The sequence below is a fragment of the Panthera uncia genome, assembly GCF_023721935.1.
Source record: "Panthera uncia isolate 11264 chromosome A1 unlocalized genomic scaffold, Puncia_PCG_1.0 HiC_scaffold_17, whole genome shotgun sequence".
NCBI classification, from domain to species: Eukaryota; Metazoa; Chordata; class Mammalia; order Carnivora; family Felidae; genus Panthera; species Panthera uncia.
The window spans coordinates 119,064,932-119,089,104 of NW_026057577.1; the positions used below are offsets into that span (position 1 = coordinate 119,064,932).

The window sequence follows — 24,173 nt, forward strand, 5'->3', positions numbered from 1 at the left end:
TCTCAATAAAAACCTTAAAATACATTAAAACAAATAAACAAAAATTTGCTCTCTTCTGTGAATCACGCTGAGCTTAAGTCAGACTCTCCTTACTCAGCATTGCGTATGACATATGAGCAAATGTTGAACTGAAGTACATTTTTCAAATCAGAAGACAGATACCATAGGCAGTCTCTATTGATATTTATCCAAGTCTCTTTTGCTGTGATTTAAATCAGGAAACATCAGGAACATTTTTACAAAACTCACCACCAGAGATTGGAGGAAACAGAAAAGCACACTCATGCCCAGTTTATAAATTAAAAAAAAACATTTTTTTTAATCACAGGGATTGCTGGACTACCGAATTTCTTCCCCAGCAGAACACGCTCAGACTGCTCTTTTAGTACATAAAGTTGGCTATGGGTGCTCTCAGAGTGGGGTATTTTCTGGAGACATCACCACCAATACATTAGAGTTTGATGGTAACACAATTCCACCGATGAATCTGACTCATGACTGATTCATTTTTCTCTTTCCTGGGCTTTAAAAGATACCATAGTTTCCTCCCATGTGCCTCAGCAATAATGCTGCCTTTCAAGGCTTGTATCATCAGACCAAGCCTCCTTTAGCCTGAAAGCACCCAACAAACTTTATCAAATAGAGAATAAATCCATCAATTGCTGATTAGTGAATGCCCACTGTGGGCCCACTGCCTAGCATATCACTAAAGTACTGTGGAGGATGCACAAAAAAGTCAACAACAAAAAAATCTTTCCTTGGATGAAACTGATAAATCATACGAGGCTTTACCCATCGGGTCCCTCACTTTAATTTTCTCAGCAAGAACACAGGAAGAGCACATCACGTGCAAGGTACTGCAAGGAGACAACTGGGGAGTCCGCAGACATCGATCCTGGCAGTGGACCACACAAGGTGAGCCAATGCCCACGACAAACTCACGAGTGAGTCTAAGCAAATGTGCCAATATTTACTTAGGAAAGAATAAAGGAGCTTGTAGCTGGAAAGATGGCAGGTGGGGCAGGGGAAGGATCAGAGCTGACAGTATGGAGCTGTGTTTTGTGGCGTTTGAGCTCAGCCTCAGGGTAGCAGAATGAGACACAGAGGGGCCAAGGCAGAGGGCACAACATGCACTGAAGCTGTTGGGCAGACACACACGAGATATTTTGAGGGCCAAGGAGTAGTTCAGTTTGAAGCTCAGCAGAAAATACAGATAGATAGGTAGGCTGGGGTAATATCACAGGGCTGTGAACACTAGGTTAGGAAATCTGAAAGTCAATCCATAAGCTGGAAGATGGTTTTTGAGAAAGTGAGTGGTCAGAACAGCATTTCAGATGCTTTGGCGTCAGTGAGAGAGAATTAAAGGAGGATAAATCAGGACTGCCGTGGCTGTTTATTCTGCTCCAATCCAGGTATGCGAGCTGAAAACAACAGGGAACCTTCTGGTTAATGTTTACAGCCACTGCCAAATTGAAATCTATTAACTGCTGTGGTGTCTTGTTTCACAAAGCTTTGGCTTCAAACACAAGTGTGTGAAGTCACTTGTCACTGGCACTGAGCACTGTGTGTGCTCTGTGCACAGAGCTACCAGAAGTGTTATAAGACAATGCCAAAAGACATATATAAAATACCCCAAAGAAGACCAAACTTGTATAATGTCTATATTCCACATAGCCCCTGACATATGTTAAGCACCCTACAAATAACACATTGGACTGAATTCAATCTTGTTGAATCCAGAGAAGATAGCATCATAACTTCCCTTGTGTGACGGTTAATTTTATGTGTTAACCTTCCTGGGCCACGGTGCCCAGATAGAAGCATCCCCCACTTTTCAAAAGTTCATGTTACACCACTTCACTTTTATGAAAGACCTACATTAGTACTTGTTCTCGCCAACGGACAGAAATCCAAAGAGGACTTTTGCTCTTAGGAAAACGGAAAAAGTGAAAATAGAGCTCAGCAAGCCATTATAGAGGCAGCACCCACCCCAAACAGTAAGAGTGGCACCACCCAGCTCCTTTGCTGGGAATTACACTCAGCATCTCAACATTAAACCACCACAGCTTTGAACTGTGTCTGTGGACATCTGTGCTTTATCTTGATTTATTTTGTGCATCTATTAGCAAGATACGTCCTAACGTATCACAAAAGCCTAAGAGAGATTATTTTGGGGATCTGGGAACACTCAGAAAGTTTTCCATATAAATTAATATAACTGCTTCTTTGCTTTATGCCATTTTAGTTTACAAAAGTGTTCACAGGAATGCTCCACTTTCAGATATTGGGGGAAACCTATATGTGGTCAAACATAATTATGTTTCTGTGAGGTGATTTTGGATAAGATTAACATTTAAATCAGTAGACCCTAAGGAAAGCAGATTACTCTCCATAATGTGGTGGGCCTTATCTCATCAGTTGATGGCCTGAATAGAAGAAAAGACTCACCTGCTCTGAACAAGAGGGAATTTTGCAACAGACAGCCTTGAGACCTGAACTGCAGCATTGGTTCTTCTCTGGGTCTTCAGCCTGCCTGCCCACCCTGCAAATTTTGGACTTGCTAGCTTCTATAATTTCTGTGAGCTAAGTCTTTAAAATAAATCTCTTTCTATACACACACACAAACACACACACATCCTATTGGTTCTGTTTCTCTGGAGAACCCTGACCAATATACTAGTAAAACATGCTAATATTTTCACAATGTGCTCTATGTCTACTTGAATCTTTTTATGATGGTCTTCTCTAGAAAATGTCCTTGATCTACACAGTGGACTTCTATTTAACATGGAAAGAACAGAGATAAGTTTCCTTAACTGAAAGAGCTGGCAGTGATGACCCTTGTCACTGAATTCCAGATAAAACCTTAACAAACCTCATATGTGATTTCAATGAATAGAATTTTGCCACTATTCCAAGATGAGTGGACTGTAATACAGCCACCAAGTCCAAGGATCTGGGCTGAGGGCTGACCATGCCCCATATAGGGACCTGAGCCACACACACAGACCTCTGCAGCCAGTCTGATACCATCCCATGACAAGTGAGCCAAGCATTGTCCCTCCAAAGAGACTGTATAGTCACCATGCTTCTAATTCCAGTTTCCATTAGTCAAATACCTAAGCATCTAGCCCCCAGGTAAGTCATCCTGAATTACACCATTTTCCTCATAATAATCTTTAATTCTTTGCCTTGGACATCTAATAGCAGAGAGAATAAAAAGAAGGCAAGGCTTATGACTTCAATTTGTAAAGAAGGAAATGTGTGGTTTCTGTCTTTTTATTTTTTATTACTATTTTTTTTTATTTGAGAGAGAGAGAGAGAGTGCACGTATGTGCACACAAGTGGGGGAGAGGCAGAGAAAGAGAGAAAGAGAATTCCAAGCAGGTTCCAAACTGTCAGTGCTGAGCCCGACATGGGTCTCGATCCCACAACACTGGGATCATGACCTGAGCCGAAATCAAGAGTCGAAAGCTTAACCAATTGAGCCACCCAGGCACACCTATTTTATTTTAAAGGCACAATTCTTTGCTTTCTCTTTTTGTCTCTTCAACTTGATTTCACACTACTAGTATCTTTTGCCATCATGGGCTTAATGACAATGACATTGGCATTATATTCCTTTTTTAAAAAGCACTGGACTTGCCTGAGGACCTTTAAATAATTGATAGGCCCCGCCCCTGAGATTTGGATTTAATTGGTGTGGTATGCACCAACCTGTTCTCATCACTGACTTCTGTTCTCCCATCACCTTTAATCAGCTTCTCTGACTACAACCTTCACACAGACCTCTACTCCCTCCCTCTCCTGTCTACTTTATGCTTAACCAGCTTTGGCTTTGACTTTGACTCTTGGTTTGTCATTTCCATGGCTCCCATGCTGCTGTCATCTTTCCATCATACCTCTCAGACAAAGCCCTAGGTCTAGATGATTCCACTTTCTCTGTACCTGGTGAACTGTGGAACACCTCCAGAAAGGGTCACATAGTTTGTAATACTTTTAATAGTGGCACTACCATGAATTTGTGATCATCAACCCCAGTCCGGCCTTCAAGTAATGACTAGCAATCCTACTAAGCTTTACTAATTTATTCCCTTTTATGTTCTAGCTTTCTCTCTCCTCCTCAAACACCTGAAATTATCTCCTTTCTTTTCCAGTATGCCACCTCCTTCCTGTTTCACACTGACCTTCCAAAGCAGATAGAGGCCATAGAACACATAGAGCCCACGGAACAGAAATGTCTTTAACTTTCAGCTACCACACCTCAACATCTGCACACATTCCTCTTCCTTCCCTCCCTGGACAGAAGGGCTAGCACCCTTTCTCCTCTCCAGTTACTCCCAAGTGCTCTGGATCTAACCACTCCTATCTTCTCAGGAACCTGACGTGATTAGGGTTCCACCCAACTGGCCTTCCCTATCAACGTTTAAACATACTCAAATCACCCACCTTTATCAAACCCTCCCATAACTGTTTCCTTCTCCAGCTAAAGCTCTATCCTTTTGATTCTCTTGACAGTCAAATGTCTTGAGTTACCTTTATCCATTGTCTCCTTCCCTTTCCACCCACTCACCAAGACACTTCATTCTGGCCTCTGCCCCCATCACTGCACCCATGTACCTCTCCTTAAAGTCCTATAACATCCACTTTACTAATCTAAAGGACATATGCAGGACTTTCACTTTTCCCTTTATCAGCATTTAAACTGTTTTCTGTCCTTGGCCTCTGAGAGCCAGGTAATCTCCTTAAAATGCAGACCTGATGGTGTCACCCCCCCCCCCACCCCATGCTTCAAAACCTTCTATGGTTTTCTATTGCTTTTACAATAAATAAAGACTATAACACAGTCTGCAACATCATGTACGATATAGTCCCTTCTTTGGCCCCTTCTTACATCATACTCCTTCCCTGCTCTGAACTCTGGGCACCCTGACTGTTTTCAGTTCTCGAAAGTACCAGGTATCTTCTTGACTCCTGTTCCCTTTGCCCGGATTGCTCTTCTGTCTTCCTCCTACTTCTACTCCTTTAGATTTTAAATATTTTCTTTTGAAAGCCTTCCTCAACCACCAAGCCCCAAACAGATCAAATCCCCTTATACTTTTACTTCATATTACTTACAACAGGTTTTTTAAAAATGTTTATTTATTTATTTTGAGGGAGAGAGCGAGCACAAGTGAGGAAGGGGAAGAGAGAAAGAATCCCAAACAGGCTTCACGCTCAGCACAGACCCTGACACAAGGCTCGATCCCATGACCATGAGATCATGACTTGAGCCAAAATCAAGAGTCAGACACTTAACCAGCTGAACCACCCAGGTGCCCCACACCAGTTTTTAATTTTTTAATTATACTTGTTTAATGTTTTTCTCCATCTTAGACCATGAACTCTAATAGAAAAGAGACTATTTCTTGGGGCGCCTGGGTGGCTTGGTCGGTTAAGCGTCCGACTTCGGCTCAGGTCATGATCTCGCGTCTGTGAGTTCGAGCCCCGTGTTGGGCTCTGTGCTGACAGCTCAGAGCCTGGAGCCTGTTTCAGATTCTGTGTCTCCCTCTCTCTCTGCCCCTCCCCTGTTCATGCTCTGTCTCTCTCTGTCTCAAAAATAAACGTTAAAAAAAAAATTAAAAAAAAAAAAGAAAAGAGACTATTTCTGGGTTGCTTATTAAAGTATTCTAGCACCTAATCCACTATTCTGGACAAAGTGTAGATTAAATTAGTGAGTTTGTGAGAAGGTGAGCATATGAATGAATGTGTACTGGATTTTTACACTCAGGCTATCAGTATTCCTCTTTATCTCCCTCTGCAGCACAAACCCATGAATCAAGGTCAAGTATATACTATTAAGTCCAGTTGAATATAAAAAATGGTTTTGAGAATTCACGGTGCAAGCTGCATGGAGGAAAACACATTGAAAGGGAAAGACTAGGAGAGTCTGATCTATGTTTTCCAGCTTAGGCAAGGAAAAGGTAGCAGCTCTACCTTACTTTCATTCTGATTACCAAACAAGAACTAGCCGTATCTATTTCATGATGAATTCCTTAACTCACTTAAATTGCTTTGTAAATATACAAGAAAAAAATCACTTTCACGTAATTTTTAAAGGCAAATCAAGTAGGATCTTTTGTAAGGACTTATAAAGCTTCAAGTTCAGGGGGCACCTGGGTGGCTCAGTTGGTTAAGCGTCTGACTTTGGCCCAGGTCATGATCTTGCATAAGTTTGAGCCCCACATTGGGCTCGCTACTATGAGCACAGAGCCTGCTTTGGATTCTCTGTCCTCCTCTCTCTGCCCCTCCCCTGCTCGTGCTCTGTCTCTCAAAAATAAACATAAAAAAACCCCTCCAAATTCAGAACCTATGCATGTACTAAAACCAACACCAATGCACCTCCTTCCAGCTTTCAGAGTCCATCTTTAAATAAGTTTATAGTACTATATCCCAAAGTCTTATACGAATTCTTAATCTCAAGCTAAAAGATATTAATCAAAGTCCAAGTCATTTATTAAACTGCAAGTGGCCATAAAGCAGAATTCATGCAATTTGTCAGGCAGAGCAAATCAAGAAACTGCTTGACCTATGAGCTTTTAGGACCCTCTTTGAAAAGCTGGGTAAAATCACCAGGGAAGAGGTTAAAATTCAACTTTGCTTTATGTCCCTCTTTAAATCACGTAAAGTGCAAGCATGCTCCTGACAACTTAAGATTATGAGTGATAACTTATCAAACAGAACACTTCCTGAGTTTTCCCATGAGGATTTTTTGAAAGTTCAAAATGCTATCTTCAGCAATGTGGTTATTATTAATATCCTTCCTCTTTAAATCACGGATTTTTAAAGCAGTTGTCATTTTGATTACAAAATCCCAAATCCCAGAGAAATCATCGTAACTATTATGTTAATTGGGTATTAATATTCTACTAGTTATATTGAGTAGCATGTTTTTTCTGGAAAACTCCTCCTTGCTGTGTCAGTATTTCAAAATGTAAGATTCAATGAAATTAAGACAATTTCTTTTTTTAAAAAAATAAGGCAATGTTAGGCTGCCTTAGTTATTTTATTGCCACATAACAAATTAACCCAAAGCTTAGCAACTTAAAACAACAAACATTTATGATCTTGTAGTCTCAGGGCGGGGTCCTGGATGAGGTTTGGCTAGGTTGTTCTGCCTCAAAGACATTCATGAGGTTGCAGTCAAGCTGTTGAGGGGAGGGGGCTCCAGTCATTCTGTAGCTGGACTGGGTCTGAAGGCACTACCTCCAAGGTCATTCCCATGGTGGTGGTCATCAAGATGCTTCAGTTTCATACTGGCTATCGGACTGGGGGTCTGAGCTCTTCAGTCCCCATGGTTATGGGACTCTCTTACTGCCCTTCCATCTGGATGTACCCATAGGGCGGCTCAAGACATGGCAACAGGTTTCCCCCAGAGAGAATGATCCAAAAGACAGAGCAACTAAGACAGAAGCCACAATGCCTTTGAATGATCCAGTCTCTAAAGCTGCACATCTTCACTTCCATTCTATTTGTTAGAAATTAGTCATTGAGTCTAGCCCACATTCAAGGAGAGGAAACCTGGACTCCACCTCTAGAAATATCAAAAATGTGTGAACATTGTATTAAAACCATCACATAGTGGTGGCTAAAATGGTTGGAAGCATGGGAGTTAGAGTCAGAATTAGGAAGATCTGTTTGATTCTTGATTGTGCCACTTGTCAATGGTGAGTCCTTGCACAAATTACTTAACCTCCTAATGCCACAGTTCCACTAAATGTAGAATTCAGTGGATCATGGGGGTTTTGCATGGGATTAAACAATACAACATGAAAAAGAACTTTATAGAGCCCTGGGTCATAGTAACCACTTCCTTAATGCTGCCCACACAACAGTAACTGGTGAAGCCAACTGTTGTGTGCCCACTAAGTAGAGATTATGCAGTCCTTTACCCTATAGGAGCTTAGAGTTGAGGAGTTGGAAAGTAAATCTGAATGTGGACATAGAAAAGCTAATGTGATTTTTCATCTAGAAACCAAGGGACTGCCTACCAAGAGATAGAAAAGCAGTCTGTTCCGCATAAGGAACTCTACAATGGGATTTTAAAACCTTTTTGTTTGCTTGCTTTTTTTATTTTATTTTTTAAAAATTTTTTTTTTCAACGTTTTTTTTTTTTATTTATTTTTGGGACAGAGAGAGACAGAGCATGAACGGGGGAGGGGCAGAGAGAGAGGGAGACACAGAATCAGAAACAGGCTCCAGGCTCCGAGCCATCAGCCCAGAGCCTGACGCGGGGCTCGAACTCACGGACCGCGAGATCGTGACCTGGCTGAAGTCGGACGCTTAACCGACTGCGCCACCCAGGCGCCCCTTGCTTGCTTTTTTTAAAGAGAGAGGCAGTTTCTTCAACTTAGAATTTCTCAGACGTGCTATGTGTAAAACAGATGGGCACACGGCCTCTTGCTCGGTTTGGAGGCCTGCAATGCAGCCAGCCTGGCCCTCTCTTCTGGAGCCCCCAGGGCCCCTAAGGGAGCTTGCTACAGCACAGTTTGCAAATCTGCGCAAACAGATTTTGCCAGTAACTGCCCATACAAAGGATCGAAGGTCATGGTTTAAAACCACGCCAATTTAAAGTAGCCATTTAAGTAAAGAAAAGTTTTAAGCATAGGTTCTTAAAGGTAATGGTTTTTCTCCTTTAAAAATGTCTAATGCTCTAAACATTAGAGTCTGAAGCGATTACCTTTCAGTCAACCCCTGTTTATTCCTTCTTCAAAAAAAAAAAAAGTCCATTTTCACATGATTGTCCCTTTGTATCTTCTTGGAAGTTAGATTTCATAGTGAGCCAATAATTTGTGTTTTACATAGATTGTGTTATTAGATCCTAACTCTAGGCTTCCAAAACTTGTAATCAAAGTAAAAATAAATAAAAAACCTTAAAGCCTATTCTTTTCTGAATTTAGAATTAGAGGTTAGAGGAATCTCAGCATTGGTTAGTCTAGATATTCATGTTGTTTATTTTCCCAGAGTCAAAGCCCAAATAATTTATAGGAATTTTTCCTTCTGAATTTCATGTCCTGCACTCTAAAGCAACCAAGGCAAATTTTCGGTTGGGCCACTGCAAGTATAAAGATTAATCAAAGATTTCATTGAATGCTTCATATCCCTGAGGTAACACTTAAAAAAAACTATGAAAAGACTGAAAAATGGAGGTCAGCAACCCAAACTCAAATGCATTATAAAACAGTAAAATATTTTAATTATTACACAACATCAATGCCCTGCTCTTTAGAGATGCTTGCTCCTAAGACTGTTATTAGCCCTGTATCAAAACTTTATCATTGATGTATGGGTGTCTTTCTGAAGAGCCCATACGTATGTGGTCAATGTATGTGTATACCAAGATGACAGGTTTTACAAATGTTAGGTGGGCTTTGAAAAAATTCACAGATTTCAGGTTGGCGCTTAACCCAGCTCACTTAGAAATATACCATGCATCCACATCCATTGCAGTTTAGTAATACAGACTTGTTAAAGAGCACATGCCTAGCAAAAAGTCACCACAATGAGGTGTTGGGCAAGCAGAGAAAAATGGGGATAAGTGAGTATAGTAGTAAGAGTGTAGGAGCCAAGGCAAGAGATGTTTTTCATCTCAGTGGTGTCATTTACCATTTCTGAAGAGCCCTGAGCAAGTAAGCTTAACAGTCTCAAGGCTATGCGACTCACAGCAGAATTAAGTGCAACACGCACATACAATGCTAGGCACATTGGAAGGACTCAGTCATGTCTGATTTAGGGGGTCCTGCTTCATATTTGATGATCAGGACACATGTGCAGAATCAAATTTCTTCCAAGTCGTCACACTGTTATGAGTACTTCCTAGCTAACTGATGGAGGCTCAGTTACACATATGTCTATTGAGTAGACTTTTGCTCTTATTGTTGTTTTGATGTATTTTTGTTTTCAAAACATAGCCTTGTCTCACAATGATGCTGGATGTCAACATCATTGTATTTTCACTCAGAGAACGTAACCACCTAGTTACAAAGACTAGTCAATCACGAGAAGGCTCAGATAAAACAGTGTATGCACAGTATTTAAAAATTGTAAAATTGCAATGTGATATTATAAATTGAATCCTACAATACAAAAAGGCCATTAGCTGAAACAGAGAAAGTACAAATAAAGTCTGGAGTTTAGTTAATAGCATTGTACTAATATTTGTTTCTTAGTTTTGATAACTAGACCATGATTATGGATGTCAACATGAGGGAAAACTGGACAAGGAATATATAGGAACTCTAATATTTTTCTTCACAGGTTTCTGTTAATCTGAAACTAGTCCAAACAAGAAGTGTACTTAAAAAAATACATGGTCTTATTAGGGACAAGTTGCCTATCCCTTCCCCAGCCAGATCCCCTCACCTCTACTACTTCCCACTGCCTAATTCCTAACTGCCGGCACCTGCATTTCTTCTCCTAAGGGTTCGCTTTTGCATCCGGAGACTGCTTTGTCCTCCCCAGAATCACTGATCAGGAACTAAGCCTGATGAAAGCTGGCTGGGGAATATTCAAACCTTTCACTGAGAGGGACTCTGACATGTGTATTTTGCCTGGGCTCCCAAAATCTCTCTGGGAAGATCAAAAACTCCAGGGGCTGAAGGTATCTTGCTTCTTAATGCACCCTCTATTGGCTCCTTTCCCTTCCTTATTTCACTTTTCTAAATAAACTTTTACCTGAATCTTTATCTCATCGTCTGCTTCTGGGAGAAATCCAAACCAAGACATTATTCCTAACTGTATTTGCTGATAAAGTAAAGTGGCTACTACATGTATCAGTTCAAGGTAATTTACAGGGAGGTATTCTAGCTGTCCTGGATTATTTTTGGTCCCTGGAAGGCGCTCCTCACTCCATACCATGAGGAAAATCACCAAATTATAAACATGCTAGGAACTGGCACATGAAAGCTATACATTTTTGGATGTGTGAAAGAGATTTAAATATCTGGAAGAATGCTAACAAAAACTTCTCTTAACTACGAAAAGGCATTCATTTATTTATTCAACAAAAACTTCCTGAGGATTTTCTATAGGATATAAAGTGAACAAGACAAAAAAAGTTCCTACTATTAAGGAGTTTACATTTTTGTCAGTGGAAATGGACAAACAACAGGAAATCTAATAAACAAGATAGTATCAATAGTGATAAGTAATGTCAACACTAAACAAGGGCATATGATAGAATGACCTAGCTGGGGGAAGGTTACTCTATTAGATTGGGGTCAACGAGGTCCTGTCCTTTCTGAAAAGGTGACATTTGAGCTGGGGCCTGAATGACAAGAGAAAACCATTGTGAAGATAGATACACACACATACACACACACACACTGATTTTACTTTGTTGAAATGACCCCTTAACATATCACAAAATCAGGCCTGAAGAGTATAATGTCCCCTCCAAGTATATCTCTCTATCCCCATAAAATATAGACGGTGTGGTTACTAAAAAATAGGAGACTTACTTGTTAGACATGCATGTTAAAGTATTTACATGCACAAATGAAAAAACACAAGATGTCTGGGGATTGCTTTAAAATAGTCAGGACCACGGTGGAAAGATGAAACAAGATGAGCAAAATACTGATGACTCTGGAACCTGAGGAATGGGTACCTGAGGCTCAAAATACTATTCTCTTTATTTTGTACATACTTAAAATTTCCCATAATCACAAGTTTTTAAAACTAAAGCATATATTTGGGAAAGATGGAGAATTCCAAAGGTTATAGGAATCCCACTTCCCCAAATTTTCATCAGCAAATTAGGAGTTCAAGCCAATAGAATCATAAAGGTGTAAGGAAAACTTTTGACTTTGAAATGAGCAAGGAGATTACTGGATATCCTTTCAATGGAATGCTGAGGCCCCCAGGGATTAGCTGATCCTATGGAGATCAGAGCCTTTGTCTTTGACTATGCTGTTTTTCAGCTCTGAGGAGACAGAAGTTAACCTGTAGAAATCAGTCATAAAAATAATTTTTGTCCATACAGTGCAAGTCAGCTGTGTCCAGCGGAATGTAATTGATTACCGTCCTGTGGATAGATTGGATTTTGCAAATTCTCTTCAACATTCCTTTATATACATTTGTGGTTCTTTGAGTTCTCCTCTAAAATGGCTACACAATTATCTTTTTAAATTACTTCATTAATTGATATCTGTATCATTTTCCATCTGTTCACTTTATATCTGTATCATTTTACCCTTTTAGAGAATTATCTTTTAACAAAGAAAAACAATTTTAAAGTGTTCCAATAATGGGAAAGTGTGTACCTATGTGTCAAAGTCTGCATATTTCCTCAAAGTCAAGGACTGAAACACTCAGGCTTTTGTGTGCATTCCTCCAGGCTCTTGTATCTTTCAGTGGACCACCATAGGCTGTTCTTTACCCAGAAAGGCCTTTTACCACAACACTACCACCCCAACTGGCCAACTTTCAATTGTCCCTGAACTTACAGGGGACCTTGCCGAGGAGGGTCTCCCAACACTGGTAGAGATCTCTCTGACAAACATATACATCCAGGAATAACTTTTAATATTGATTTTTAAAACCCAAATTTTATAAGCCACCAATAATCATCTGGATATAGGTTTTGTTTCTGTTGTACAGTAATAGTCTAGGCACACTGACAGTGAAGTCATGAGCAACTAACCTCTTGCCAGTAGTACTCTTCTGAAGGAGAGACGTTTCAATAGTTTAAACAAAAGAAACACTTCAAGAACTCATTAAAGCCCTAAATTTGGTGGAATGGGGAAAGGCGGAGGAAGCAAAAAAAAAAAAAAAGCAGATACCAAGTGATCTTTATGGGTGAAGGTAGGAAGTCTCCTCTCTCCAAGTCTCTCAAAAGAGTGCTGCAGGGAATCTTCTCTTTCTGCAGTGTCCAATATGAGTCGGGCATTGTTTTGACTCCTATAAACTACAACAGCTTCGTAAAGTAAGAATCACTATCCCCACTTTGCAGATAAAGCCGAGAGAGTTTAATGAACTTGCTGCGAGTTGCAAAGGTAGTAAATGGCAAAGCTGGATTCAGATCTCATCAGACAAGCCAGATTTATGGGATTCCAAAGCCTACTCCATGACCTTTCCAGAATTCCAACCTACCTTCAGGCCTTCACAGTGGTTGGCCCCTCAGAGGGCATCTGTCAGCCCTTCTTCTTTACAGTGAAAAGAACTGCTGGTCAGGTGTCATTTGCCTCAGTTCACAACCCCCCCACTCAGGTGGTTAACACAGCTTAACTATCACCCTCACATATGAATGACAGAGGTAAACAACACCCTATTCCATGGGTAAAGTCCACGTTTATGGGTGGGAATGCGGTATAGCAGAAAAAACCCTTGAAAGAATGCTAGAAGAACTGGGTTATAAACCTGTCACTATCACAGTGGAGTTTTAATCCTAGAGAAGTCTTGTCACTTCTCAGGGACTCCCACTTCCTCACCTATAAATAAAGTGAGGATGTTGCACTCAGTTTTCAACAGCGGTCTACTGGCATTTGAGGACATATAATTCTTGCCGGGGTATAAGGCTACCCCAGGGATTACAGAAATTTAGTGTCCTGACTCTGGGCACTAAAAAAAGCCTATAACTCTTTTTTAAGTTTTTATTTAAATTTCAGTTAACATACAGTGTAATATTAGTTTCAGATGTACAATGTAGTGTTTCACCACTTCCACAAAACACCTGGTGCACAAGTGCCCTCTTTAATCCCCATCACCTATTTAGCCCATTCCCCCTGCCCGCCTCCCCTCTGGTGACCATCAGTTTGTTCATAGTTAAGAGTCGGTTTCTTGGTTTGTCTCGCTCTCTTTTTCTCTCTCTCTATATATATCATAGTTTAAGTACTAATTCAGAAGCCACTTTGCCCATAAGTGCTTGCCCCAAATACTTCAGGCCAAACAGATCTCCTTTCTCTCAAAATAAATATAGCATTTATACCCTGTAACACAATTTTTCATTAAATTGTATAATTGTCTACTGCTCCTTAATCCCACAACAGACATTATTAGTGTTGCCTTCCTAGCTTGAATGATAGGCCCCAGAGTCAAGGGTCATGTCTTATACTACTTTTATATTCCCCAGAGTGTCTAGCACATTCCTGGGAACACAGTAATGGCTCAATAAATATATGTCCTGTCTTTGATTTTTCAGTGATCCCAAAAATACCACTAGCTTGGCCAAACTTACATCCTGCAGGCTAATAAAAAATTTTATTTATTCAGCATCTTTTTCCCAAGTAGTTTTCAAAGTATTTTTCAGATGACATTCCTAATTCTCACATACCCTACATGTACTATAAGGAATAAATAAAAGCAATGAAGTTTCAGGACAAAAGCAAAGAGAATTAAAATTTCATGCTCTTTGATGAGAGGCATTCTGAGAACTGGCAAACTGTGTATGTCTCCCAAGTCCTATTGATTCGCACAGAAAAACTCCAACACATCTCCATCTTGCTTCAAATATTAAAAACGTCTCGACATTGCCAAGGCCCTGAACAGGATCTGCCTGGGAAAGCTGGTCATCAAGTATGGGTGTTATCATTAACCTAAACAGAATAATACCAAATTTGCATTATGAGCTTAGATTCTAGTCATCACCTGACCTGTTCAATATCCCTTTGCCCCCAGCTCTCCACATCCTTCTTATCAACACTTCAATTTCTCTGGTTTACTACAAACTAAGGTCATCAAAAAATATTTATTAAACAACTGTTCTATGACAAGCAGAGCACGGTTTTGCCAATGTCTCTAAAGGAAATAAGATGCTATGCTGACTGCAAATATGAAAGAAATCATTCGCCTTTATTCCTGCTCCTCTTTCTTCAATCTTTCTGACATGCTAGGTATCAACGTGCTATGTTTTCTTCATTCCTCATCATCTTGTACAGGGACTCTGGTGTCCTCCTCTACCCCTAGGGGAAGAAGCCATGCAGAGGCTCTGTCTTCAGTATTCTTTCCATAATTCATCATTCACATATGTTGTGCCAGACTGTTTTTCACTCTGCTTTGCCAAATTGGGGTTTTCCGGGATAACAATAACATAGCTTGAAGGTGTCTAAAGAAGCCACAGAGACGTTGAATTAGAATCATATGCCATCATCCTGACCAAGGACAAAGGCTGCTTAACCAATGGCAATCAGAATTGGAAGTCTGACTAAAGTTTGTCACCTGCCATCACCAAACTTGATGTGAGCTGTTTACTGCATCACTTAGCACCTTTTGTTTCAATAAGCATCCCGGGGGAGAGCTACAGATGTCTATCTTGTACTAGTTACACTCTACTTTTTTCTGACATGGCAACTCAAAGCAAAAAAAGATAGGTATGATATTTGTTATGATAAAGTACACTTTTTAAGCAAGAAAAAAATGAATTTTTCTTTTGACCAATGACTTTATGATATATCTAATATATTCTAAAGGAACAGAGAGGGATACCTCTTCAAAGTTTTTAAAAAATATATTTTCAATGTTTTATTTTATAAACAACTGAAGAAACAATCAAGGAGGAGTCACTATAGCAAATGTCTAGCAGAGCAGGCTGTCCACCACAGGTAATTACAGAAAAGAACCTATTCAACTTGCAAAACCTTTTGATGTTCTAATACTGAATAAGGGCTTTATCAGGGTATTCTCTATCATATGCCTCAAATCCCCATGAAATGAGCATCTTCACCAGGAAACACTTTTCACTCAGAAGCCCAGCCAGCTGGAGATAGATTTGTTTATGTTTACACAAATTCACAATCTAGGAAGTGTAATTCATTGGGATTATAACGATATTATTCTAAAGAAAACTGACTGAAGTCTTGTCAATACCAAAAGAAGCAAGGCCTAATCAAAGCAGTAAACACATCTGGAAGTTTTAAGGACTCTGTAGAAGAAATTATCTATGATTTTGAAATGGAGTATTTGAAGGTGGGTTTAGATGCTAATTAAAAAGACACAGCCCAACAATTTCTGACAAAATCACAGACTTCTTATAAATCATTATTAAGTAAAATTGGTACCTGACCTAAGGCTTCATTGCCTATATTAAAAGGCAGTGAGAGGCACCGAAGAAAGATGTTGAAACTAAACCATGACTGTTTCTGTCACTCTTCTTTTTCTTTCTTTTTAAAAAAATATATTGGTGACATTTTACTTTTTTAAGAGAGAGCATGAGTGGGTGAGGGGTAGGAAGGGAGAGGGAAATGCAGAGGGAGAGGGAGGGAGGGAGGGAGGGAGAGAAGGAGAGAGAGGGAGAGAGAGGCAAAGAGAGGGAGGGAGGGAGAGAGAGAGGGAGAGAGAGGGAGGGAGGGAGAGAGAGAGAGGGAGAGAGAGGGAGAGAGAGGGAGGGAGGGAGGGAGAGGGAGAGAGAGAGAGAGAGAGAGGGAGGGAGGGAGGGAGGGAGAGAGAGAGAGAGAGAGAGAGAAAGAGAGAGAGAGAATCTTAAGCAGGCTCCACGCTCAGCACAGAACCCCACTTAGGGCTTGATCCCATAACTGTGAGATCAGGACTTGAGTCGAAATCAAGAGTTGGACACTTAACCCACTGAGCCACCCAGGCACCCCATCATCCTTCTTTTGAGATTCTGGTACTCCTCATGGCAACAACAAACAAACAACAAAAGAACACAGTTTTCAGAAAGATTTTCTGCATCAGACCTTGGCGAGCTGCTATGGTTCCAGAAAGCATAGCGTGATTATATTTTTATCTGTTTCCCTTAATTGATTAAAAATATTAATGGTGAAGGAATAAAATAAGCAAACGCTATTTCTCGATGCTTATATTGAAAATTATTGGGGCACCTGGGTGGCTCCAGTCAGTTGAGCATCTGACTCTTGATTTCAGCTCAGGTCATGATCCCAGGGTCATGGGATCAAGCCCATGTTGGGCTCCACATTAAGCATGGAGCCTCCTTAGGATTCTCTCTCACCCTCCCTCTCCCCATGTTCCCTACTTGTGCTCTCTCTCTCTCTGAAAATAAAAAAAAATTTAATGAAAATTGTATCTTAAATAAGTGATATGAATTATAGCTCAATTATCCAAAGCATTCCACGTTAATTACACTAACACTCTTTCCACAGCTGCTGTGTTTACAAGCATTCAGCAAAGAACGGAAAAATATAAAAATGAATAAAATTTATTTCCTGTTTCGAGGAACCCTTACTAGCAAGGAAGACAGATAATGAAAAAGTAGACCACGAAACTGAAAGCGAATGAAATAGGTGTTCTTAAAGAGTTTCAAGCAAAGTCCCAAAGGAGCTGAGAGAAAAGAGAAATTCAGTAATCAAATGAATTTAAATCATAGCCCTGTAAAGAATCCTAATAAGGCATCTTGTTTATTCCTCATTTTTGTTGCTGTTGTCTGTTATTAATGTGTAAGAAATATGAAACCCAGGAAAGTTCAATAGTTTGCAAAAATCACATTGCCCATTTGAGGCACAGCTTGAAGGCACACAAGTTCCCTGACATCGAGTTTACTATTGTTTCATATTATGCCATCCTAAGCTGAGGGTTTCTTATACCAAAGTAGAACTTTGGGTTGGAAACTGCATGTCTAAGAACTTGTTGGGGATGTACTGCAATCTTTTGTTTGTTCATTTTTGCAGGAGGTTGGGGCTAAATAGGAGGTGGAGAGTTGTGAAATAAATTTTTGAGCTTTAAAAAAAATATGTACTTTATCATTGGTTATTTCCTCCCTTTATAGGAGAACAAAATAAAGCAAAGAAGAAAATGTAATATAGATGGAGATCATAATTCAAGGGGCTTAGTGAGCAGTCTCACTGCAAACACACACACACACACACACACACACACACACACACGAGGGGGAAGAGCATGAACAATTTTATTAAAGAGAACAAGACTGCATTGGCCCCTTGTTCTGACAAAAGGTCAATGCACAAAGTAGGAGCTTCTGATAGGCCCAGATGTCAGCCTATATCACAGGTTGGTTTTCTCTCTTTGCCAAGAAAAATGGTTATTTTGTTCACACTCAGACTTGCTGAGAAAAACATTGTCATCATCATCAACCATAAACATTTCTTGCAAGAGGACAGAAGATTCTCAGCTGAGGCAGATTCTCAGCTGGTAGCAGGGGAAACATAACTTCCTTGGGAAGCCCCAGACAGATACATAAAAGGGAAATCAATCATGTCAGGCAGGTGTCTAATGTGCAGTGCAATGCCATAAATGCTACAGAGGTTGTGTGGAAACACCTCAGCCCAGGATGGTAAGCATCGTAATTTTCACAGAGGAGAAGAGTGAGTCTCAGAGGAGCTAATCCGCACATTGGTGGTAAAGCTCAAATTCAAACTAGGGTCCAATGGGCCTCAAAGTACATGCCTTTGAACCACACCCTCTCCCCCTGTATATACCAGCTTTGCTTCCTTCCCCCAAGAAGGTTAGAACTCGGTAAGTGAAGACCATCAGAGCCTTTGTCTGACTTGGATCCAGACACACAGCAGGAGGGAGGAACCTTCCTTAGAACTGATGCAGTGATATACCTGCTTTGGACTTCTCTGCCACATCGCAAGCCATTTACCTCCAGGGGAAGAAGAAGTTGTTGACTCAGTCATGTCCTGTATGTACATCTTAAATCCCAGTTGCCGAAGGAAGCATTTCTGTCAGTTGTACTTTTACCTCATTTAGGGCCAGATGGCATACGGTCTGACTTGGACAGAATGAGCCATCAGTAAATGCCTGATTACTAGTACTGACTCATGCTTGTGGAAGCAGACACAATAAGGTCCAGGAAAATAATACCTCGTAGTCCCTACCTGTCCATGATATGCAACTTCAATTTGCTTGTCTCCAGAACATTCTATGTCTGGTTTTTTTTGGGGTTTTTTTTGGCTTGGTGTTCCTTGACAGGGAGAAATTAAGCAGCCATTTTCATTGCATGTAGAATTCTATACACCTGCATAGGAAGACACTTTCCATAGATTTATAGGAAGTTCAGGCATGAAAAGAAAATTTTTTTATTATTGAAGTACAGTTTAAAGATATTTTGAAACAATTATAATGTTTCGACTACGGATGACTAATAATCTGAAAAGACTAAATTGTTATCTTGTTTACAGGTTTGAAATTAGTGAACAGTGTAATGAGGTGGCTAAAATAGTACATGAAGATTAACCTGCCTTAATGGATACAGAAAGTCTAGAACTAAGGATTTCATATCTGTGTTTGAGATGACAACCATGATGAGGGGGGCAGCATAAATGCGGACTCTAGGGCATATTGGTCAGGGCAGGGAAGGGTGGGACCCCACTGTGGGTGAGAATAGCTGCAAGAATAAGCAAGAAAAAAAAAGGTATTCAGGAAGAAGGGGCATAATGTTTGTTTTCAAACACAGCACTTAAAAGGAAGAGAGATTAGATTCATTGTGTGTTGCTCCAGCAACTGAACAGTAGGTCAATAGGTAGCAGAAAATGTTGATTTAATGCAAAGCAGAACTTTCTAAAAATGAATCTCTCCTAGAATGGACAGGCCAGTGGACAGAAGCAAGATTCCCCCCTCCGATTATTTTCAAGAAGAGGTGGGCTGGCCCACTTATAGAAAGGGCTACTGAAGTGGAAGTTCATCCATATGATAGGTACCTCTGAAGTTGGCTCATACTCATCAACCATTTTATTGGGCACATCATTGATATTATATTGTCCAAGGTCCAAAAATAAATGACTTGCCAAGAAGACATCCTACATTGTTTTGTTTACACAATAAACAGAGGGCTAACTCCAAAGCCTTACCAAACTTCAACTCATTTTTTTACGTTTATTTACTTTTGAGAGAGAGAGAGAGCGTGAGTCCGCATGAGCGGGGCCAGGGAAGATAGAGAGGGAGACAGAGGATCCAAAGTGGGCTCTGTACTGACAGCAGAGAACCTGAGGTGGGCTCAAACCCACTCTGGGAAATCATGACCTGAGCAGAGAGCTGAAGTCAAACACTTAACCGGCTGAGGCATCCAAGCACCCCAAACTTCAATTCTTATCTATTCAATATTCCCAAAGTGATTAGATGATTTGAAATCTCATATTACTTAAATAACTACCATAGAGATTATAGAGTTTTCTCTTTTTTAGAAAAAAAAAGGGACGATTTTTATGGACATATGTAAACACACTAAGTTATTTTCATTATTGACATGTTTTTAACTGTTCTCTAAAACTAAACCAAGTCTCCATAATTGTGCAATTTACTAGCAGAATGACCAGAGAAGCTTAATCTTCAGGATAGCAGATTTAATCAATATAACCCATGCCTGTTTTTCTAAGTTAAGCAATTTGCTGTGCCACATTCTCACTGTATCACTCAGATTTATCTTTACATTAACAATGCTTACCAGCAGATAGCCAAAAAAGACTTGCCAAGTTGGACCAACTTCAAGGTTTGTTTCCATGCTGGGGTGTTTCATGCACTTGGCAGAAGCAGGCTGCAACTGGGGCTCCATTTATTACATTCTGCTATAAACATTATGTCCTGACCTAACAAGACACTGCACATGACAATCCCATAGGTTACCAAGCACCGTAAACATCTGTTAACACAAGCACCAGAGATAGCATGGAGAAGATGTCTAGCATCCATTCTAAGTGGTTTATGATGTGGAGTCTGCTGTTTACACACAAATAATCAAAAACACAACCCCAAGTTCTGCCTAGAACAAATATTTGCAAGACAAAGTTATGCTCGGTTTGAAAAAAAAATACACTGGAGTCATCACTTTGTCACTGCATTTACAGGCTTTTATTTCATACCTTTACCTATTAAGTGTTGGCTTTCCATGACATTCAGTAGACCTAAACTATAATTTCACTGTGATATATTTACTCCAAATGAAAAGCTGAATGTTGACTTACCAACTTTCCTTAGACTTATGTGAATCAAAAGTTTACAAGTGTGGAAGGAGATAAGGGATGGGTGGTGCTTAAACTCAAACGATGTTTTCCAAGGGTCTCTGGGTGAAAACACATCCTTCCAGCTCCATCTAAAGTCCATCTGAAGAGAAACCAGAGACCCCCTTTAAATCTAACCTGGGAACACCAACTTTAAATCTAACCTGGGAACACCAAGCTTTGCTTTTCTCAAAAGGAAACAAATCCCCAATCACAGAAAAGATGGAACCAACAGTCCTGTCTACTAAATTATTTTATTTTGTTGCTATCCAGCGTCTTAATTTCTGGAAAATGTTTCCTACTAGTTACCTCCAAGGTCTATATACCTTGGCACTCCAGAGAAAAGGATTTGCAGGGTTACCCAGGTGGAAACTAGCCTAGAACACCAATCGCTTAGGGCACAGCTGCCACAACATGTCTGAGGAGAGACGGGTGCCTTCCCAGGCACACATGCCAGGGATTCTAAAGGTAAACATCACGGAGACCATGTAGTCTCTGGACTGTGCACAGCAGCACCCCGGGAATCTCAGATCCACAGTTCCAAGTTGGGTCTGGGCCTCCAGGGTTCTGTGCCTACACATACACACGTCTTCGAACCCTCGTCCTCCTCTGCTAGTCTCCTGAGAGCTTCAGGAACCTTCACCTCTAGCCCTCAGCTCCTCAAAGGCAACGGGTTTAGTTAGTGTTTTAAAGTCCGTGGTATTTAAATCCTACGCAGGGTTGAGACTTCCCAACCCTCTGGCCTCCCGTTACCTTTCCCTGTCCCTTCCAAGGTCTCCTGGCTGCACAAACGGGCGGGCGGCACCTCTCTGGCCTCCTCCTCCCACCCTGCACACCCTACTGGCTCAGGCGCCGACACGCCTCCCCAGGCGCACACACACGCGCGCGCACACACAGTGCTCACGTACACCCATTCAGCACACGAACCCGGAGCCAAGTTACCAACTCCCGCAGCCCGGCCCGAGAAGGCGTCCCCCACTCCGGTTATATATAAAGCACTCGCCCCAAATTAGACTCCCCCACGCGCCCGGGAGTGGTGACCCTGCCCGGCACCCTGCACGCGCGGCCAGCACCCTCTCCCCTGACACGCCGCTACCCCACTCACTCGCAGCTCTCAAGATCCGGGCAGTTCTGTCAAAACTTTGAGCCTGGTTGATTTCATAACCACTAGTGTGTCCGGGGCTGGGGGGCTCGGCTCGCCACGGTTTCCACCCACTCCAGCTCATGGGTACTGGTGGCAGTGACTCTACTGACCCCAGCTCCGCGGGTGCCAAAGCGTGGCTGCAGCCTGCACAAAGGCGCAGAGGGCGGTGCGCTTTGGGGAGGAGCGCACGGTGTCGACGAGCACAGCCCGACGACCTCCCCTCTCCTCCGGTCGCGCCGCCAGAGACCTCTCTCCCCGCTCAGCAGCGGCAGCCTCAGCAGTTCCTGCCCCAGCACCGCTGATGATGTCAAATAGAAACACTCGCAAAACTTTTACGACTTCAACAAAACTGGCTTCGGAGGCAGCCCCTCCAGACACCGCAAACATCGGTCACAGCAGGCGCCAGCGTGGGATGGTTCGCCTGTGGCCCCCAACTCCCTGACGCCCCCCACCAACGTGCACACACACACGCGCGCGCGCGCGCGCGCACACACACACACACACACACACACACACACACAGCGTGGATCGGGTTACGACAACCCACCAGCAGAAAACAACTTCGCGAGGAGGAGGGGAGCACAGCCAACCCCCAAGTCACCCGGAAAAAAATTACTCGTGTAAATACATAATCCAGACCCCCACTTTCATAAACAACTGGTGCCCCAGGGTCCACTCCCAGGTTCCCTGGCACAAAAGGGGGGAAAGAAGAGCCCGACTGCCTCAGCCCCCCTCCAGTACCTCCGAGCCTCGCCTCCGGATAGAGGGCGCGGGTTCGCTTCCGCGCTGGGGCCGAGGGCGCGGGGGCCTCCGGCCTGCGTGGCCCCAGCCCGGGGTCCCCGCCGCCGCTTCGGCTCAGCAGCAGCCGCCGCCGCCGCCGCTCCAGCAGCCGCCGCTGCCGCCGCCGCCGCTCCCTAGACCGCCTCCTCTTCCCATGGCTGCGCCCTGCTTGGCAGCTCGCGGGCTGTCAGGCTTGGGGAGGAGGAGGGGGCGGGGTGAAACGGGAAGGGAGGACAGGAGGGGATGGGTGGGAAACGGCGGCCGCCGCTCACCAGGGGTCACTCCTGGCCGGGCCTGCCGCCCCCGCGACCCGGGCTGCCGCCGCGAGGTGAAGCGGGAGTTCGGGGCGACCGGTTCGAGACCCGCTGCGGAGGCGCGGAGCGCCGTCCGGGCCAAGCATTCCGAGCAGCTGGGATGAAGCGTTCCCCGGCGAGGAGTTGGAGTTGGTGCGTGTCACTCTCTTCTGGGCTGCGCGGCTCCTCCTAGAGGAAAATATTGGTAGTTGCAGGACACTTCCTTCCTCTCCGCCCACCCCTGTTCCCAAAAAGAAGGCAGGACCTAAAAGAGCATGAAGTGCAGTCAACAAATTGAAAAGAACACTTACAGAAAAGTTAGCTATCTGCAGGAATGGGAAAAAGACGAGCAGGATAGCTCGGAAAGCGTGATGAGCCAACCAAACATTGCCTCTCTCCACCTGCAACCAATTTCCAAACTCTTGCTTCCTGGGTAAAAAGATAGTTAAAAGTAGACAGGATCTTATTTTAGAGGTTAGAAAACAGAGACAGAGAGATGAAGTAATTTGCCAAAAACACAAGGCTTGTTAGGAGAGACGTCTGTCCCGAAGCCAGTGCACGGGGCTACAGGGTGTCCGGACACAGGCCTCAGCCGGAGGACTGTCCTTGTGTATGACTAAGGGAACGCAGTTTAACTGCCCTGCGCAGAACACAGCTCATCTGTCAAATACGAGCCTGTCCACCACTTTTCACCGTAGGAAAACAAAGTGACAGGAGAAGTTGTCAAAGTGCTTCAGAAAGTTAATATCGTTGTGCATGAGCATGTCGTTTTGTAAAGCATCAAACTCCCAGTCACCACATGCTTTTCTCAGCAGAAAGTACAAAAGTCCAGTTCTAGGTTGTCTGAGACCTGAAGGAGCAGCCAGTCATGCTACCTTTTTACTGTTTACTTTACTACTGACAGCCAGTTATAATGTCGTTTATCTAACAGCTTCTAAACAGCTTGGGCTTACAAAATGACTTTTTTTTTCTTTTACAGGGCTCCAAACACAAAGCTGAGTTTATAACCAGAGAGAAATGTTGAAACAACAATCTAAAGAAACCAAGCTT

The 24,173-nt window shown here is 42.3% G+C and overlaps 1 protein-coding gene across 4 annotated transcripts in view; it reads right to left on the bottom strand.

Annotated features, from left to right (window-relative positions):
* The window catches only part of GHR (growth hormone receptor), a 272,004-nt gene extending 248,687 nt beyond the window's left edge, over positions 1-23,317 (bottom strand). Inside the window, exons 1-2 of one of the 4 annotated variants that reach the window (XM_049648698.1) lie at positions 22,792-23,095; positions 20,871-21,009 (exon numbers count right to left, since the gene is read on the bottom strand). In XM_049648698.1, coding sequence (XP_049504655.1) covers positions 20,871-21,009 — 139 coding nt within the window. In that variant the 5' untranslated portion in view covers positions 22,792-23,095. The other 3 variants (XM_049648702.1, XM_049648701.1, XM_049648699.1) reach the window with 3 other exon arrangements.
* Positions 23,318-24,173: the final 856 nt, after the last annotated feature.